Here is a 20,777-nt window from a genome sequence, read left to right on the forward strand (position 1 = left end):
TATTTTCAGTGGAGGTCCGGGGAGAAACTCTCCAGACACTTTTTTGGGAATGTGGGAGGAAACCCACATGAATGCAGGGATGATATGCAGACTCCACACAGAAGGCATCCCAGCCAAGAATCGAACCTGGGAACCTCTTGCTGTGAGGCGATAATGTTAACTGCTACACCAGTGTCCCTGCCCATGTGGTCTGTGGTCTCTAACATATGAATTTTGCCATATGGATGTGTTCTAAAGGGACTTGAGGATGTATGTACTGTAATGTTGGTAATTATAAAATGGGTTTTTTATATATATATATATATATATATATATATATATACACAGATACACTTTTTATCTGTTTAAAGTACACACAAAGGAAAATGTGTGGAAGAAGTTTGAAATGTCATTGAGATCTATTAAAGGTAAATAGATTGGAAAGATAAAAGAAGGCAGTTTACTGAAACGAACAAATTGACTAAATCTAGGATAACCAGGGATTATAAAGGGACAAGTGCATTAGAAAATATAGAAAAACAAAAAATTGTAGCCAGTAAACAAGAAGTTGGATGGAAAACAATTAGACAAGGGTTAAAAAGATATGTAAGAAATTGGAAAATGTACATTTTCCATGGATTTTTATATGTAGTTAAAAAGTTAGTAATGCAAATGGGAAAGCAAAGTAAATAAATATTGGAAAATATATTTGCATATGATATACAAGGATGAAAAAAAGCCTGTACCATTTTTCATATACATGTATGTAAGTTTTGCCATACATCTGCAGTACCACTCAATAAGTAGTCCCTGCTATTTCATCGAAAGAACAGAGCATTGAATGGCATTTTATTGAACATTCTGACTGAGATTGCATTACGGTAGGTGTTAGGAAATTTGACCTTTCCTCACCTAAGTGCGATCTCGGAGTTGGTATCTATAATTAGTAGAGGAGTGCAGGGAGTTAGATGAGCGGCATTTCCCATGAAATGCTGTTCAATGATCTGACGTTTTGATGATTTAATATAGACCCCCTCAATCAGATATTCAAGAACTTTAATAATTTTTGGTACCTCACTAGTACAAGGCACCATTCATGCTTCACTGGACAGAAGGAAATATTGTACATCTTGTTACCATGTGTTCAGGGACTGTTGTCAGAAACGGCCAAGGATTGTTACACTGTATGTGTGGGTTAGACATGGAGGTTTCACTTTATCTGCTGATCTAATGGGTTGGAAGGTGGGATACAGTGGAGAGATTATACTCCTATATACTGGGAGATAGTATTAAAGCTTCATATGGAGTATGTAGTTAGTATTAATCCTTCATGTGCAGTATGTGATTGTGATAAGTATTAAAGCTTTGTGTGGAGTATTGATCATTAGTAAACCTTCATGTGGAGTATGGGATTAGTTTTAAACCTCCATGTGGAGTATGGGAATAGTATTAAACCGTCACATGGAGTATGGGATTAATATTAGACTGTCCTGTGGATTATGTGGTATACTGTCAAAAGTTGGAATGGCAGTTGTATGTTTTTTCACAATGCTGAACCTAATAGACGAGAATGTACTCCCCGTTTTGTACAAAATCTCAGAACTGATAATGCGGTGTCCCCATTCAAAACTCCGAACGTTCGGAATCGAAGGTATCTGTTAGCAGTTATGTTTTGCAGGGGGAAAGCCTCCCCCCCACACCACCCTTGCATATTACATATATACAACTCCGAGATCACACTACAGTGAGGAAAACTGTAAATTCCCCCAATCCCCACTGTACAGCGATCTCCATTCACAATGCAAACTTATAATAATGAAAGCAGCTTTACTTTCATTATTATGGTTTGTACTACTATAATTCATCATTGTGAACCTTGAGAACCATGATTTCGACCACACAACATTCATACAACTCTCATTCCAAATTTTGATAGGTAACCGGATTGTGACTAGTACTAAAACATGACGTGGAGTATGTGATATGGAGTCAGACTCTGCAGAATGTTGAAGATGACATGCAAAATGTTGAATTACCTTCACTGTTGCAAAAAGATACATGGGTTGTTCTTCACATGATCCATTCACAAGTTAGGCACTTTCTTGTAACACCCTATCATTAATGTTAACAAAAGTGATGTAAGGATGTCGTTATGGCATGAAGGGTTGTGGTAAACAGCACAGTTATATTGTAAACAATATCTCCACAAATTTGTGTGCAGTAGTGAAGAGCAATGCTGGATATGGACTCTGGATTAATTACCCTGAGGCATTGTTGATAAGAATGCAATAATGGCATAACTGTATTCCATGGTGGCAAAAACATTTTCAAATTTGCAATTAACATTTTTTTTAAACTTGCCGTGAACTCTCCAGAGAGTAACATAGCAAGCAACTCCATATGTCTTAGAAATTTCGGTTTTAAAATTAAAATGTGACTGCTAAAAAGTTAACTTGCATTCATCATGCATTTCTGTTTCTTTAGCTTTGATGTAAAGTAGACAGGATTTTAACAAATCATAAATATATGTTAATTAATTATTTTATTCTTTTTCTGTTTTGTATGGTAGCCCAATGATCCTGTAACAAACATTTGCCAAGCTGCTGACAAACAGCTCTTTACTCTGGTTGAGTGGGCAAAGCGAATACCACATTTCTCAGATCTGCCGCTGGACGACCAGGTTATTCTACTTCGAGCAGGTATGTGTGATAGAACAGCAGTGTATATAGAGTTCAAAATAATTGTACCGGGGATTTGTGGGAGAGCTTTTCCTTGCTGCTTTCTGCTTTTGAGATAGTTTTAGGAGGGCTTTGAATGTGCTAGACATTTAATATGTACTTATATGTCATGTCTGGTGCTTGCTGGTAGTCAGATTTCAGAAGGATACTCTTTGTGCACAGTAACCAGCAAGATGTTTTGTAGCAGTTTTGAGTATGAGTACATGCTGTGTATAGAAATAAAACCTCTGTTTTTTTTTCCATTTGGAGTCTGCAGGTAAATATTTTACCTCCAGGAATGGCTTGGCTATACTTATTGAAATGGGACAATAAGCCCTAGATCATTTAGAATGTCAGGCATATTAAAAATATAGAAATTACATTTGTAGTCTGCTCTTAAACAATAAGCCATGATCAGGGATTCTGTCAATATTCTAGTTGGTCATTCCTTGAATCAGTAAAGTAGCATGAGACAGGGACAGGTACAGGAGGATCTTGCCCGACACCTTTAACAAAGAAAATTTGTAGTAATTGTGCATTATGGGACTACGCTTGTCTGGAATTAATCATTGAGAAGCAGGAGCTAACATTTTCTGAAGTGACATTAAGAGAAATCACTTAAACTGATTCTTATTTAGAGTAATAATTTAACTGTATTTCTATGTTTTCTGAAGCTGCACTTGATATACCACAAGATGGTGTTTTGTCATCAACATTCTTTGAATTCAGCAAGTTTTTAATTTTGATTTATGATCAAGGTATATGGTCTTATGTGGCTTAAACCTAGTGTGACATCTTTCTTTTTGTACTAAGATATGGACCCTTCCCATCCCCCACACACACATCCTACATATATACTCTGTCCTTTCCTACTAACCTCATTTTTCCATCTCTGACTTCTACCACACTTTCAGACATGCAAAATTGCTTTTTTTTTCAGTAACACTGCTATCTCAGATTTAACAAATCTGTGTGTGAAATAAGTATTTATTTGTTTTATTTATTCTGAGAGAGGAAAAGGATGACTCTGGAGATACAGTGCATAATTTTTAAGGATTGGTAGACAGGCCATATCCTAACCTGAAGAAACACACGCTATTTCTTTTATAAGGGCAGGTAAGTGTATATTTATGCAGGATGGAGCCCTAACTGTGCATCAGATGACCCAAAATCAAGTAACAGTTTGGGTGCTGGAGAAGCCAGGTTTGGAGGATGGAAGTGAACGTTTACATTGGGTCACTAATTCCAAGGGGTGGCATTGTGTTTCTATTTGTGGTTGGACGAAAAGTTCTGCACTGCCACAGGCAGGATGCAGAGCATTCAGCAGGTGAGAGGGTGTTTTAACTGCTTCCATCTTCAGTGATGCACATGTTGCCATCATGTGTTTTGCCGTATTATGATTCTCCTCCCCTTGGATAATATATTTCTCGCACCCGCTATGTATAGGATATCCTCTTCCCAACTGTCACCCTTAAAGGAGTGAAAACTTCAGATAGGAGGCACTGGAAGAAATCTAAAAGAAAAAACAGGAAAGGGATAACTCTGAAGAGGGAGGACTTGTCTCTTGCCAGGGATCTGGCTGGTTGTGCCACTTCAAGAAGGGGAACCATTTGGGATGTAGAGACACAGGATAGAGATTAGCGATAGAAATAAGGGAGACAAAAAAAGAATTGAAAGCGAGGTAATGCTTGGATATATACAAAGGGAAGTAAAGTGACGTGAGCTTAAGTAATTTGGCAAAGATGTCACAGAGTTGCACAGAGAAATGCATGGTCATTAAGTGAATACTACTGCTCAGTACTCCTAATGAAGGGAAAATAAGATTTATCCTTTCCTTTGGGTAGTAATGCTCTGAATGGTGAGCTTGTCCATAATCCTGTCATGAAAGAACTTCAGACAACTAAATGCGAACACAGTAGTAGGGCTGATGAAATGTGTGTCAGTATCAGGGAATAGAGGAGGGCTGATTTGTAGCCTATTTACTTAGCCATTTTAATAAATCCTGCAAGGAGGGTGAAGTGCTTCCAGACTGGAAGAGAGTCTGTGTGATCTCTATTCATAAAAAGGAGGAAGACAGAGGACTTAACTATCCACTTGTCATTTCATTTTATTTATCGGTAAAATAATGGAATCACTACTCACAGCAAGAGCTGCAAAGTATCTAGAAAAGGGGGTAGCTCAGGATCCAATGTGGCACATATTGACAGTGAGGAGGTCGTACCAGGAAAGTGTAATGGAATTTATTTTTTAATTGTTGATCACAGTCAGGAAAATGTAATTGAATTTATTGTTTTAATTGTTTGTCACAATGCTAAACAAGGGTGCGGGGTGTAGCTACAGGCATTTCATCTTGTACATTACCTGTTGCAACAAAACAGGTTATAAATAGGTTAGCCTTGGATGTGGGTCCGAGAGTGGTTTCACAAGTAAACACTGCGCATATAGTGTGACATAAGACGACAATGGCAAATTGTCTACTCAGAGGACATAATAGTTTTCAATTGCATGCCACATTTGCCACTGCTGACTAGTTGTTCTCAGTTTACTGCAAATGATTTTCAAGGAAAATAATGCTTATTATACAAATATATGCATCAGAAGTTATACTAAAGACTACAGAAAGGAAATAATAACAGTCCTGGAGGAATTATTCTAAATATGTAGATAAAACTGAGTGCAAAATAATGCGTTAAGAAAAAATAAAATAAAGGAACCCACAGCTGAACAAAGTGGAGTAACAACAAATGAGGAAAGACTTCAGGGAACTAGCTTGTTTAAGGAATTAAAAGGGAGCTAGCAATGTAATAAGACAGAAAGGAAAGCAGGAGGTGATCAGATGCGCATGAAAGCCAATAACCAGTATAAAAAACATGTTTACCTTTGCAAGCATTTAACAATGATCAGTCTCGCATATTATATGCAGTTTTGGGATGATCCTCTTGAGTGAGATATAGGATAACTGTACTTCAGAGGAAGACAGCAGAATGGTGCATAATGCAAAATAGAAACATTGTAATTGAGTCAGCAGAAGAAACTGAAATGGAACATTTAGAAAGAAAATGAAGTAGGATAGAAACTGTAATGTGGTTTAGGAAAACTGGCATGAGGAAGAGGACATCATTTCAAGATAATTTGCTTGCCTTCACTTGCTAGATATCTTGAAAACGAACTTGCTTCTTTTTTTCTTTTCTTTACGTAGTCACCTTTTAAAAAAAAGTCTGACAGATAATTGACAAGCTATCAGGCAGTTGTAGTGACTGTAAACTAATGATCACACTTCTGTTTTATAAAGGCATAAGTTTCTTAGTTTGCTAGTTTATCAGTTGTCTTAATAGGTTGTTTACTTATTTGTGTGTGCTCATTGGTTGGTATCCAAGTGGGTGGGCTGGTACAGGACACTTTCAGCCACTATCCAGACCATGTGTGGATGTGGATTTGCTTTTGTGTGTATGTTGGGTGGTATCAAATGGATGTGATACCCAGTGGACCAAATTCCCTTGCTACTTAGGCTGAAATGTTTTTGGGGTGAGGGGTGATACTCTGAAAGCATGATGAAACCAGTATGAAATGTCTTGACATATTCCTATAATCAGTTTATGAATGCCGTGTCATTATCGGTTTATTTATTTAACTAGTAAAGGAAGTGCTGGGATATTCCCTTATGACCTTTGACAGCAACCCCTGTGTGTTTGTAATCAGTACTGCATTCCCTGCAAGTCCATGAGAGTTTTTCCTGTGCATTTGAGTGTAAATTGTATGCATACTGTTTCCTGTTTGGTATTTCTTTATCTGGTAACCAGTAGGGTGTACTGATCACGTATATGATTTTTTTCTTAAGAATGACAGAGGCGGAGCTGAGAAAGGATGGGAAATGTCAATGAATTACTTATTTTTTTGAGGTTACTTAAGCATAGAATGATAAAATATGTACATATTTCTGTGAAACACCTAGCAATAACAGCTTCCTTGTGGTTGTGTGACTTCAGATTTGGAGTACACTGTGGGTGTGGTTCTGTTTTATCTCTCTGAGCTGTCCCATGACACCTGTAGTTCCTACATCCTTTCTACTGTTCATCTGTTGTTCTATTTCCCTTACCTGCCTGCCTTCGGTCATGTTATTTTTGCTGCTGGCTGACTTTCCTATATATTTTTTTTACTCTGCCATGTGTACTTATGTCTTTATATTAAAACTATGTTACAAAGTGCTATTTACCCAGTTTTTCTAGCCGCTCCTTATAGACTTGCTCAACTCCTCCTGTACTTCCATCAATATAAATATAAATGTGGGCATCATCTTAATGAAAACATAATTTGCATCTGGCTAGGGGATACATCATGCGATGGCATTATTTTAAAAATCTCAAAAACATTTTCGGCAAGAGACAAGTAATTCTAATTGTATTTAAACAGATAAGGTGCCACAATACTCAATTGTAGTAATAACAATAAAATTGCTTGATACACCTAAGGTTTATTTATGTATTCTTCTGTTACCAAGTTGCATGTTAGTTGTACAGAAGCTAAGCGACATAAAGCAAGAACTAAATTATTGTAGACTAAAACCAAATGATGTTGCAGCACAGAAAGCCTTACTGTAAAACAGCACAACCCAGCTGGAAGAAGAGATGAGAGTGAAAACAATACTGAAGAGTGGGGATTGGCAGAACATGGAATTGATTTATAGAATAGATAATTCAATGGGTCTGATATTAGCAGATGCAAAAGAAGCAAAGGCATTCAGAAGATGAGTGAGGGAGGTTGGTGATTTCTTAAAAAAAATGAATTGGAATGAAACATGTTTCCGAGGAGTGCATTTTTTTTGCTGCAGTTTCTCTCTCTGACTTAACACTGTTTGGGGTCACATGACTGTTTTTCAACCAGTTAAGAGTTTTGCAGCACAGGAGTAAAACTGAAATAGAGTTGTTGTGTCTTCCGGTTCGATTCTCAGCTAGAGCGTCTTCTGCATGGAGACATGCGTGAATGGGCATACCTCCGTTGAAGGTTGTGCGTCAGGGCTGGTAACTCGTGCGTGGAGACATATGTGAATGGGCGTACCTTCGTTGAAGGTTGTGCGTCAGGGCTGGTAACTCGGCATGTAAAAATCAACTACCAATCATTAGCGGACCAGAGTTCCGCTGTGGCGACCCCTAACCGGGAAAAGCTGAAAGACAAAACTGAAATAGAGTACTGCTCTGAAATTCTGGAGAACAGATGGCAGGTATTCCTACACATTTCGTTCATAATAATTCTGGTCTTTGCTAATGTTTTTGCAATCAGATATGACATTAAAATAGAGGAGTATAACTTATGAGGCAGATAAAGGCATAATAGGTTCGTAGGTAGGTACTAGGCTATCATCCCGAGGGCCTATGTAAGCCTAGCCTACAAGATTCCCTGGCTTACACCACCCAAGTCCTGTGCCACTGTCGAGCAGAGACACAGAAGTGATTTCCCATCCACTCATCAAGATTTTTTTTTTTTTTTTTGAAGAGTGCTAATGAAGAACTTTGCTTGACATAGATGGGTAGCCAGTTCCAGAGTATGGGAAGTCTCTGGGACAGGAATCTATCCCTCCAGCATATCCTGTTAATTGTGGTGACAAGGTTTCTGTTCCTAGACCGTGTAGCTTGGAGGGATTGGGATTTCTTTGGGTGTAGCATGTCTAACAGCTTTGCGTTTGACATAGCTTTATATGTTAGGCAGAGATCACCTCAGAGTAGGCGATATGCTACGGAGTAAAGCTGGAGTTTTTTGAGACGGACAGTGTAGGGCATCTGTTTAAGGCCAGTAATCCTCTTTGTGAGGTACTTCTGTGGCCTTTCCAGCTGCAGATGTCTTGTGAGGTACATTCCAAAAGGGGCATTGTACTCTATAATGTGTCTAGTAGAGGGGAACAATGACCTCTTTTTTTTTCCTGGATGAGAACCCTTTTATGATGAGGTGTGCAACATAGAAGGACTACGGTTAAAGGATAGGCATTCTGATGCAGTTTGTATAAGTTATGGATTGCAAGCATAATGATACATTAAATTCTTGAAAGTTTTATTTAATGCATCACTAGCTATTCAAAAAAAAAAGTCTGAAGCAGTGGATGCTAGATATATCACACTGTGCTTTAATGTGTTTTATATGACATCTAGTGTCCAGGATGAGAAGTGCAACATATAAGGTGCCGTCCAAAACCTGATGTGCAAAGAAGGTATAGACTAGCTAGAAGATGGAACTATATACTGTTTTTTTTTTGTTTTGTTTTGTTTGAGGGGAAGGGTGATCTAAGTGACTTTTCCTTGAGGGTTTAAGTTTGTATGCATGATCCAGAAAAAGAAGATAGCTGATTTATAGTAAATGTAGCAAAGGATTTCAAAGCAAAACCACTTTGTTTCCTTGCCCGTCCACTCTCTTGAGGGAATACCTATGAGTCGTCACTGACTTTCCATCGCACATCTTCATTGTGAAAATGTTACCTCAAGGTGAATTTCCTCAGTGTATATATGACACGAGCCAGCCATATGGTTTTGTGGATTTCTCCCCTTTTCTCTTCTGTGGTGTGACCATGGAGTTTGTGTGTGTATGTACACACACACACACACACACACATATATATATATATATATATATATATATATATATATATATATATATATATGGTTTCACTTCAGGATCCTGAAATATCACAATCCTGAACTTCATAATCCGGAACCAAAAATCCTGAAAATTCAAAATCCTGAATCACAAAATACTGAAAATATACAGGACACAAAGAATGACAATATTCCAGTACAAGGACACAGAGAAATACAAGACGAAGGATAGCACTTTTCGCCAAGTATGGGCTGTGCCCCCCACACCCCCTGCTAACTAAATATATAAACTCCAAGATTGCACGCCACAGAAAAAAATGGCAAACATATCATTACATGTTTTCATGACTGCCTGTTGTAACCTTAGTAACATTCCCTTTTAACTTGCTATACTACAACATATAACTCATGATAGTGTAGTGAAGTGCAGTATTGGAATTGATGTGGGGGGCTTGCCCCCCTGCTTATATTTGGTGGAATGTAAATGTGGTTTGTGATCTCTATAGTCAGTATATGTATCTTGTGTGTTTTCAGTCTTTTGGTATTCAGGATTTTGAGTTTTCAGGATTTTTAATTTTCAGGGTTTTGAGCTGCCAGATTCTGAAATTCGGGATTGTGATATTTCAGGATTCTGAAGTGAAACCACATAAATATATATATATATATATATATATATATATATATATATAATATATATATATATATGTATACACACACACACACACACACACACACACACACACACACACACACACATATACATATGTATAGTGGCACAGCGAATAGTGTTGATGCCTCATAACAATAGGTTCCCTAGTTTCATTTCTGACTGGGTTGGCTTCAGTGTGGAGTCTGCATGCCTTCCCTGTGTTTGCATGGGTTTCCTCTGGGTGCACCAGTTTCCTCCCACATGCCAAATGGCATACAATTGGTGAATTAGATACAATAAATTGGCCATTGTTGTGATGGTGCATACGAGTGTGTGGTGTGGAAGAACTACAGTGGCAGGGCTAGCCAACTGGCGGTATAAACCTTTGCTCTAGATGATTGTCACTGTTGAAGTGACACCCTAACCCCATGTGCAAAAATAGGAGAAAGGGGTTATGGATGGATATAAATTGTGCCCAAAAAAGGTATCTTCAGTGGCTCATATGTACCCTCTTTTTGAGCTACTACATTATTTTATTTCAGGTATAGGTTTGTTCATGGAAACCTCTTTTTGAAGACCTTTGGAGCTGACAGCAGGTTTTAATTATTGTGGGCCTACTGGCCTGTACTAAATAAAAAACAAATACTTAATTCATCTTAGATAAATTAGCAGTTACTATTGGAAAGTGTTTCTTAGTGGTAAGATGTATATGCACATAGGCAAAATGTTATCATGATGAAATTATTACATTTTCTCACACAGTTTTATGTGGAAAAGTGCAAATGTGTTCTAACAGGCCTTGCAGAAGACAAAACAGCACAGTGACAAATGGCTTCTGCAGAGTTTTACACAGACGCTATGAAACTAACAGCTCTAGTAGAACACAGTTAAGGCCAAAGTATGGCACAAGTGTAGAGCATTAGTAAGTCTTCAGCAGTGATAGGAGAAGATGTAGGCTGGAAATGCAGCTATGATAGCTCTAACTACAAAAATGCAAGAGCTACCCAAGTAGCAGGGATTACAGTAAAAAATTAAGAGCAAGAATGCAACTCCACACATAATAAAGACTGCATTAACAATGCAAAACATCCAGGCAGATTGGTTGCAAAGACTGCTTTGTGTAACTGGTATTCTTTGTTCTTGTATGATTCCATGAATGGTGTATCTGTTGTGCTTTGCTGCCAGGTATTATAATTTCTCAGATCTGGTAGTTTCTGGGGCACTGCTCTAGCAAATAAAATATATTGGGAAATAATGTATTGTATTGTATTGTTTATTAAGAAACAGAAAATGTTTTCAGATCCTTGCCTCTTACTGTGTTGTGCCTTTGTGAAATTCACTATCCCTGTCATTTAGTCATGTGTTTTGTAGTGTGAACTATCGTTTTGTAAACACACATTCAGCTGAAAATAAATAATCCAAGTACTTATTGAAGTGGCTATAATGGAAGCCAGTAACACCTGCTACAATCTGTTAAACTGAGTTGTAAAATGCATCATGGCATCTTATACACCAGTGAGACTTATTGCCTTTTTTATCCATGTCTGACAGCAGTTGCCTATACTGATGTGGCCTAAGTGAGCTGTAGAAAATCAATAAAATGCTGCTGGCAACATTCATCATATTGGGGAGGAAGAAATAAGATCATATTGACATAGTGAAAGCATGGCGGAGGTGGGTGTAGTACAATAGGCCATAAGTAACCACCTTTCCCTAAAAAATCTGTGTACAAACTGAACTGTATGACTCTAAATTATACTGCAATGATGTAGTGAGTCTAATTCACTTCTGAGGAATGTTTTAGGTGAGAGGTAGCAGCTGTGCTTACAAGACAACATGAACTTAACTGTGGTGTAAAGTGTAGCTGTGCATTTAGACAACATGAACTTCACAGTGGTGCAGTGGAACATGTGCAGCTCTGTATGCAGATGACACAAAATCAGCTGTGATGCACTGGAACATGTGCAGTTCTGCATGTAGACAACATGACCTTAACTGTGGTGCAGTCGAACATGTGCAGCTGTGCATGTAAACAACATGAACTTAACGGTGGTACAGAGGGACACATGTAGTTGTACATGCAGGTAACATGAACTTCACAGTGATGCAGTGGAACATGTGCAGCTGTCGTACAGACAGCACGACTATAGCACTATTGCAGTGGACACATGCAGACATTATGATTGTAACAGTAATTTAGCTGCAGCCTGGAAAAGCCGTGTGGTAAAAGGATCACGTAGCATGCAACTCCTGTAAGAATGGTTCTTCAGTCTGTACTGGCAAATGCTCTGTGCATGTTCTAGTAGGGTGCAACAAGTGTAAAGACGAGTTCAGGTATCCCAATGTGCAGGGCTCCATGACAGTGGGGAGCAGTAGGGCTAAAAGGGTCACATGGAGTAGTATAACAGAAAAGTGATACTTGATCAGAGCTAGGATGACACTGCCAGTCTCTGTGCTACCTCAGAAGGATAGCTGCATGTTTGTTATATGACCATTTCTTTCATAAAGAAAAGGCATGGACCAAGGTATTTGTGACTAGATCACCATTTATTTATTTGTTTACCTGCTGTGCTGCGGTGATCAAATGTAGCATCAGTAGCTTACATTATTTTAATACAGAACACAGATATAGTATGGTAGCATATATGTATGTAATGTATATAAGACAGTAATGCAATGCAGTGTTACAATGCACATTGTGTGGAAGCATGCCTTAGTGCATAAAATCCATAGAGACTGGAAGAGACACAAAGAACTCTGCAAAGGTGATACCTACACATCTCGAGGCATACAAGTCTGTGATGCAGAGAAAGAGGGTGCTTTTGAACGGTAACTGTTTGAAATGTTGGGACCCGCTAGAGTCCCAAAATGTGGAGAGTGAATTGCCAAAAGATCAGACTTGCATATACTAAGTCTGAGATGCCATTTCATGGAATATTCCCTTTTCCCTGAGGTGTGGCGATCTTGGAGTTGGTATATACAAGTTCGGGGGGGGGGGGGCTTGCCCCCTGTAAAAAGAAGTTTTAAGGAGATGAGAGATTTTCAAGATTTGCTGTTCTCCAGATTTTCAAGGGGTGGGGGGCCATTTTGAGTGCCATTGTTTCAATAGGGACCCCTTTTGTACCCATTCCTGATGATGCCGCTGGGTGGTCTTGATGACCACATAGGCTAAACATGAGGCATTGCAGATGCATGATATTGAATTATGACGTACTCTACACAGAGCCAAATATCTGTATGTATGTATGTATATATATATATATATATATATATATATTTTTTTTTTTTCATAATTGTATAGCAGACAGCTGTAGATTGTCCTGTACACGCACGCACACGCATATGTATAATGTGTGTGTATATAGTATAGAACATGATCTGGTAATCTACTTCCATTCCCCACTTGACTAGTAAACTTTCTGGATGGTATTGACTGTTCTTGTGATACGTATAAGACAGCACTTGATGGATGAATTCTGATCTTGACCTTTGCTGCTGTCATTCCTGACCTTCATATGCATTCTTCTCCTTTCCTTTCTGCACACGTATCACAAATGATGCATTGCTGATATTTAAAGCTGGTGTAAGCATACATTACATGAGAAAGGGTGCCATGCTACCAGCTGTGGCTTACGTGGAGCATGCATTAAACAAATACCCTGCTGATAGACCTGGCATATGCTTGCAAGCATTGCCATCCTGGCAGTCCTTGCAACATGGTCACGTAGGTCTCCGGGGATGCCCTGTTGAAAACTTCAGCTTATGTGGATGTGTCCTGTAAAAATAAGTCCTGCTGATACAATGGATTTTTTTTAAGTAGGAGAGAACTGGTGTTGACAGATACGACACTTAAGATGCCAGGTTGACAGTCCAGGATCATATGGGTATGTGAAATAAAGTATACCAAGCTGTGCAAGCCTGTGCATGGATTTTCACAATGTAAAAGATGGTTACTGACAGCTGCCTAGCATGTGTGGTAGAGTATACCCATCTGATCGCTGTTAGGTACCATTGGACCCTTTATTGTCGCATGATTTCCACATGCAGACTTCAGCTTTTAGAAGATGCAACTCACTGGGAAGTAGTTATTTGGTTTGCTGCAATGTTTACCAGCCAGTCAGCATTCTAGAACGCATGTAGTTCTCAGTAATCTGATGTTTTCTGTAAGCCTTACCCTTTTTCTTAGCTAAAATCATGTTGTGAATGGTTTGGTAGGTATGTCTTTGTATGTTGTGCCAGCTGTCAGTCTGTCACTGCCTTCGATTCATTGTTATTGAAAGAAGCTGTGCTGTATCTTATAAGTCTGTGCTGCATAACTTTTGTCCTTCTTGTCACTTATCTCATTGGTCTTGTGGAGTCCACTGCATGACACTAGTCTGCATCTTATTCCACTGTCCTTTCACTGTTTTCTAGGTTATGCATACAGTGTGTGCCTTCCCTTGTTCTTGGACAGACATACAAACACCCTGTCCTGCAGTGTCCTCCATGGATGTCGTTCTCTGATGCTCCATTCTATGCGTATGCCTTGGCAACTGTTACCCTGAATTGCTGACACCAAAATTCTTTCCTAAGTCAGCGTTGTAGATGAATGGACACTTGCATATCAGCTTTTTAATAGCTGAAGATTAAATGTGTGTATTGTCTGCATTGTTTCATTCTTACTACACCCCAAAGAGCTGACCAGTTTTGAAATTAATTCAAACCCTAAACTGAACTGTTCTACATAAGCAGTACAGTTGGCATTGTTTTCAGGAGTACAATTGGCATTGTTTTCAGGATATCTGCTAAAACTGTTTTGAGGGGCTTTAGAACCATACTGAACAGTCTTAATGCATGAATATGCATGGATAAATCTGCAAAGGCAAATTATCTTTGTCAAGAGGGCCTGTGTGCCTCTTTCCCTGGAGTATTTTAAGTAAGGATCTTGTCCATTATTCAGGAGGGCCACATACTTCAGTAACAGCAGTTTCTAAAATATTTAGATGATGGAATTTATCTAAGAGTTTATGAGGCTTTGTACTGTGTCATCTGAGACCATCTGTGATTGACTTTTGTCTGGACTGTAGATCAGGGTATATATATTTATGTTTGTATTTTGTATTTGTTTTTCTTGAATAGATTGAGTGACCGTGTTGTGGCGGAATTATTGCATCTCTCTTATTCTCACTAAAACCACAATGTGTGTGTGCATCTGCGCTTTTATATAAATTTATTTCTTCCATCTGTTCATAATGTTAAAATATAATATAATGACAGAACATGTCATAAAGGAGAAAGTGAAGATTTACAAGTAGAAATGTAGGTTATGGTCAGTGAGTATTCTGGCCAAAAACAAATTCTTTGAAGTCCTGTGCTTTTTCCAGTATTTTATGCCCTCCAGATTCTAGAATTTTATAGTGTTTCCCCAAGCAGAAAAGGAAAATGCCGCCCTTGCTTTTACTTCCAAGACTAAATATTCTGTATATGATTTTTCTCCCTATGGCTTCCAGTTGAAATTTTGTTGGAGAAGGCATCTCCATGATAAATTGAAGCAGCTCTGAATTTGATATGATGAGATAGCTCAGTGGTTCTCATCTCTGTATGACAGCTGCAAGATCTAGGGTTCGATCCTGTTTGTGGCCTCTGCCTGTTCAGAGCCTGCATGAAGTGTTCTCTGGATATTTGTGTCCTATCAGAAACTTGCTGTGCCACTTGAGTGGCTAAAGTTAATGTCCACACACATGCACACACACTCAGCTAAGCTGTGTCTTAAAAATGCAAGGGCTGGACATTTCCAATGTCTTGTTAATATATGAACAGTTTGCAAAATAAATGGCAGAAGTGATATATATATATATATAGTGGAAGCACAGTTGTTTACTTTTGTTGCTTTCTGTATAGTGTTTTTTTTTCTTTAAATTCTGCTGTCATATTTTGTTGTCTGGTTACCTGAAATAGTAATTCATACCTCACGCTCCTGAGAGGAACATGCAGATTGCTCTTCCACAAGGAACATAGATTGCCTTTATATACATCTCATTAGGTAGTACTATGAGGGCAGTGGTGGGACTAATCATCCATACTTCTTGGCAATCACTGAGTTATCTTCAGTTCTGTGGCCAATGTGCACAAGTCACTGTAAAATAGAATAATTATCCCACTCATGTACTGCCAGGTAATTGCACATGACCAGAGTCAGGAGTTGTCAAGTCAGTTATCTGCTTCAGTACAGTTATTCACTCGCTCCTTTTAGTGAATTCTATCTTTATATATCTTGGAAAGGTAAACCTACAGTGTATAACTATGTTAAGTAAATGCTACTTTGGGAATTTCTCTGTGATTAAAAAAACGCGCAATAAGCTGGTTGCATAAGTGTGCACACCCTTAAACTAATACTTTGTTGAAGCACCTTTTTGATTTAAAGCATTCAGTCTTCTTGGGTACACACCTGCCATCAATTAAAGAAACTCTTGATTAACCCCAAATGAAGTTCAGCTGTCCTAGTAGGATTTTCCTGACATTTACTCAGTTGCCTACTATAGCAAAAGCCATGGTTCACAGATAGCTTACAAAGCATCAAAGGGATCTCATTGCTGAAAGGTGTCAGTCAGGAGAAGGGTACAAAAAAATTTCCACAGCATTGGATATGCCATGGAACATGAAGACAGTCTTCAAAAAGTGGAGAAAATATGATAACAGTGACGTTGCAAAGAACTGCACATCCCTCCAAAATAGATGAAAAGACAAGACGAAAACTGGTCAGGGAGGCTGCCAAGAGACCTACAACAACTTTGAAGGAGCTGCAGGAATTTCGGGAAAGTACTGGTTGTGTACTACATGTGACAACAATCTTCCATAGTCTCCATATGTCTGGAGTATGGGGTAGGGTTGCAAGATGGAAGCCTTTTCTTACAGAGAAAGACATCCAGGCTGGAAAAAAATTTGCAAAACAATACCTCAAGTGTCCCAAAAGCATGTGGGAAAATGTGTTATGGTCTGATGAGACCAAGGTTGAACTTTTTGGCCACAACTCCAAAAGGTACGTTTGGCGCAAAAATACTTTGCATCACCAAAAGAACTCCATCCCCATAGTGAAGCATGGCGGTTGGCAGTATCATGCTTTGGGGTTGCTTTTCTTTAGGTGGAACTGGAGCTTTAGTCAAGGTAGAGGGAATTATGAACATTTTCAAATACCAGTCACTTTTGGCCCAATACCTTCAGGCATCTGCTAGAAAGCTGAAGATAAAGAGGAATTTCACCTTTGAACACGACAATGAGCCCAAGCATACAATCCAAATCAGCAAAAGAATGGCTTCACCAGAAGAAAGTTAGTTTTGGAATGGTCCAGCCAGAGCCCAGACCTAAATCCAATAGAAAATCTGTGGGGTGACCTGAAGGGGGCTGTGCATAAGAGATGCCATTGCAATGTGACAAATTGAGTGCTTTTGCAAGGAAGAGTGGGCAAATTCTGCCAAGTCAAGATGTGCCATGCTAGTAGAATCTTATCCAAGAATACTGATTGCTGTAATTAAATCAAAAGGTGCTTCAAAAAAGTTTTAGTTTAAGGATATGCGGACTTATGCAAGCAGCTTATTGTATGTTTTTTATTTTTTATATTTTTCTCCTAACAGATTTGTTTGTTTTTCAATTAAATTTTACAGGTTATAGGTCACATTAAAGGTGGGAAAAGTTTTGAAATGATTTATTGTGGCCTCATTTTTATATATCACAAAAAACTGGCATTTTAACAGGGGTGTGTGTACACTTTCTATATCCACTGTATATCCATCTTTTTCTACGTACTGCAGTTTGTTGATGCTTTCATCCTTGAAGATGATGGTCTTTGTTCATAAATATCCAGTTGCAGGGGGTGCACACCTTGCCGGACATGTTAGGTCCTGTTTGATGATACTGCAGTCTTTTCATCTACCTGTCCCATTGTGTTTTGTACGGTTTGCTTCACCTGTCCCCCTTTTACCTGCAGGAGTATTCCCTGGCATTATTCTCTCTGTTTCTTTCTTCTCATCCTGCTTTAACATTTTGATTAAATATTTTTCATATTTTACACAGTACAATTTAGGTAGATTTGAGCTAGACATATGCTTCAAAATACCAAATCTTTGGTAAAAAACTTTAGATGCACAAAGATAACACAGATGTATCAAAAGGTCTGTCCTCAATGTTCATGCATACCGACCAGCTGTTTTTGCCGTGGCTTATCTGACACTTGTCTTAACTTAATTTTCTTCCCCGTGCAAGTTATAGAAACTTTGTTTCTACATCCCACACCCAAACGCTAGGCCCTTTCTGGGAATCTGGTGCACATTTTTATTCTGTACAACTATAGTCTTCCTGATCAATCTGTTTTTAGACAGGATTTTCACATGTAGTCCAAGGAGTCTTATTTGGCATATGGCAAGGTCCTCCTACCAAAATGTCTGCAAGTCCCCTAGGGGAAAAAAAAAGCAGACTGTATAAAAGCATGAAAAAAGTCTACATAGGCAGTCGTTATAATCCCTTGGCAAGATCCCTGTAAGGTCTGTAAAACAACATTGCCTTCCACCTAGAAGTCACTGAAAAAATATGGCAGCAATATTGGAACAGTTCTTTTGACCCTTTAGTACTCCATACTCTATTTCTTCATGACACACATTTATGATGGAAAAATGACCTCCTTGTTGCACAAAATAAATTAGCATGCACACCAAAAACTTGTATTCCTGTTTACCACGGATATCTGAAGTTCAGAAATAGACCATTTTGGTGGAACTCAACCTAAAGAAACTCTACAGTAACAGGAAAGAAAAACTTATAGCCATAAAAATATAAAGATCGAGCTCTAATTGCAAATTGAAAATTGCTATGTCACCAAAGGATAATCACAAGAGATTCTTTAATTATGTAAAAATCCTTCAGAAGTGCATGACATTGCAGCAGGCCCATCTCTAATGGTATTGCCCATTGAAAGTCTAAGGCTATAACTAACTTTAATGGAAATAAATTCAACCCCAGCTCTTCCCCTCTTTCGCTTATAAACGTGCAGTACAATGTATTCAGTCCATAATCCCGGTAATTTCTTAACCAGGACTTCAGCTCTATGGGGCCAGATAACATACTGGTCTGTTTCATGCGTATTTTGAAACACCCCCTGTTAGACTTCCTCCTTATAGGTTCATAGGTAAGTACTAGGCTAGCTGCCCTTGTAGACTATTTTAAGATTAGCCATTTTCCCTTTTTGTGCTCAAAGTAACCAATCTCATTTGGTTATAGGTTGTCTGTACCCATGCCATGGTCGATAATTATATATTACTCTTAAGTATAACTGGAATCATTACATAGATAATTTAAGGGGATTCATGCATGGGAAAAAGCATTTAGGAGCTGCCTTTATCCATTAATAGCATAGGGGGAAATCCTGGGATAAACATTTTCTCCCATCCATAGATCTAAGTTGCACTTGAAAATGGACAAGAATGGACTTCCTTTTAGGTGGATGGGGAGTCTGTTTCACAACAGTGGTATCTTCTGCAAAATATACCTGTGCATTCAAACCATTCTGTTGATGTTGCAGAACAGGTTTAGATCCATAGAATGAGGATTTTTGATGCCGTTTGACTTGCTGATGTGCAGTTAATCCATCTGTAATGGGACAGAAGATGCCTTGTATGCCAGACATGGGAAACTTCTTAGCAGTCTGTAGGATACAGACTATAGTGACAGGGCTTTGAGTTGATTCATGTAGAACTTCGATTATTTAACCACATCTTTTCCACCTGAAATGTACTGGAAACCTAGAGAACAGCCCAACCATGGATCCTGGCATATGTACACTCATTAGATTCAGTAGCATCATTTGCAAAGTGATGGAGCTTATCTTGGTGGTCTTCCTAAACCTCTGCATGTGGACACTACAGTCTCTAGACCCTAACCAGTTTAGCTTTGTAGAAGAAAGTTCATGTGTATTAAACCTAGCCATCATCTTTGAAAGTCTCAAAGAAGCACTAGAGGAGTGGTAAGTTTATGCACATGCCTTACTTCAGTTTTGCTTTTAACCCTGTAACCCACTCAGACATCACTGACAAAAGTGGCCAGACTCCATTTATATCCCTGTAATACCCAATTAATTGCTAACTGGCTCACTGATTCTGTATAAGAGTTGATGGCACACTGTCCTTCAAGAGACTTATCACATTAAAAAGGCTTCTGGCTGACCAAGTATGAGACAGTTGCAGGTTTGGAGTGGTCATCAAGTCCTCTGGGGACACTCAGATCCTTCAACATCTTGGTCTGAATCTGAAAAAAATTTACTTCATATAGTATGGAAAACAGTCATTTTTGCATTCTTGCCTCATAAAAGACATCCCCTTAAAAACAGTCGCTGTCATTATACGTATAGACACATTCATGGATAATGAATTCTCCTTTGACCACCATGTTTCCAGTCTCATTAGGAAAGCTTTCTAAATTGCTCAACTGATTCAAGTCATCACTTCTTGAACAAGATTTCAGCATCCCCCTCATCAGATCCATACTGGGAATACAGTTCACCATTCAGTTATGTACCTGTCGAAAAAAAATGTAATCCAACTTAAAAATCCCCAGAGATTCCTCAGTAAAGAAATATGGACATAAGTTCCTTGTGTTATCTAGAGCATATAAAAGCCATGTCTACTATTTGTCATGCAGAGTCCTGTGTGGTAATATGTACCTGGCCTAAAAATCAGTAAATGACCTAATTCTGCTTGAGCTACTTAATTTCTGCAAAACAAATAGTAACGCAAATACAAGACCAAGACCTAGTACATGTGTGCATGTGTATATAGCAACATAAATTGGATGTCAAACATATCTGAATGGGTAAAGCCCCATAGA

At 38.5% G+C, this 20,777-nt stretch overlaps 1 protein-coding gene across 3 annotated transcripts in view; it reads left to right on the plus strand.

Moving 5' to 3' along the window:
• Positions 1-20,777, plus strand: part of RXRA (retinoid X receptor alpha) — a 1,663,729-nt gene that overhangs the window by 1,576,922 nt on the left and 66,030 nt on the right. For all 3 annotated transcript variants that reach the window (XM_044058644.1, XM_044058646.1, XM_044058645.1), the window contains exon 8: positions 2,549-2,678. In XM_044058644.1, the coding sequence (XP_043914579.1) occupies positions 2,549-2,678 (130 nt within the window). The remainder of the gene's footprint in view (positions 1-2,548; positions 2,679-20,777) is intronic.

Source organism: Protopterus annectens, chromosome 16.part0 (assembly GCF_019279795.1).
Source record: "Protopterus annectens isolate FY-2018-M chromosome 16.part0, PAN1.0, whole genome shotgun sequence".
NCBI classification, from domain to species: domain Eukaryota; kingdom Metazoa; phylum Chordata; order Ceratodontiformes; family Protopteridae; genus Protopterus; species Protopterus annectens.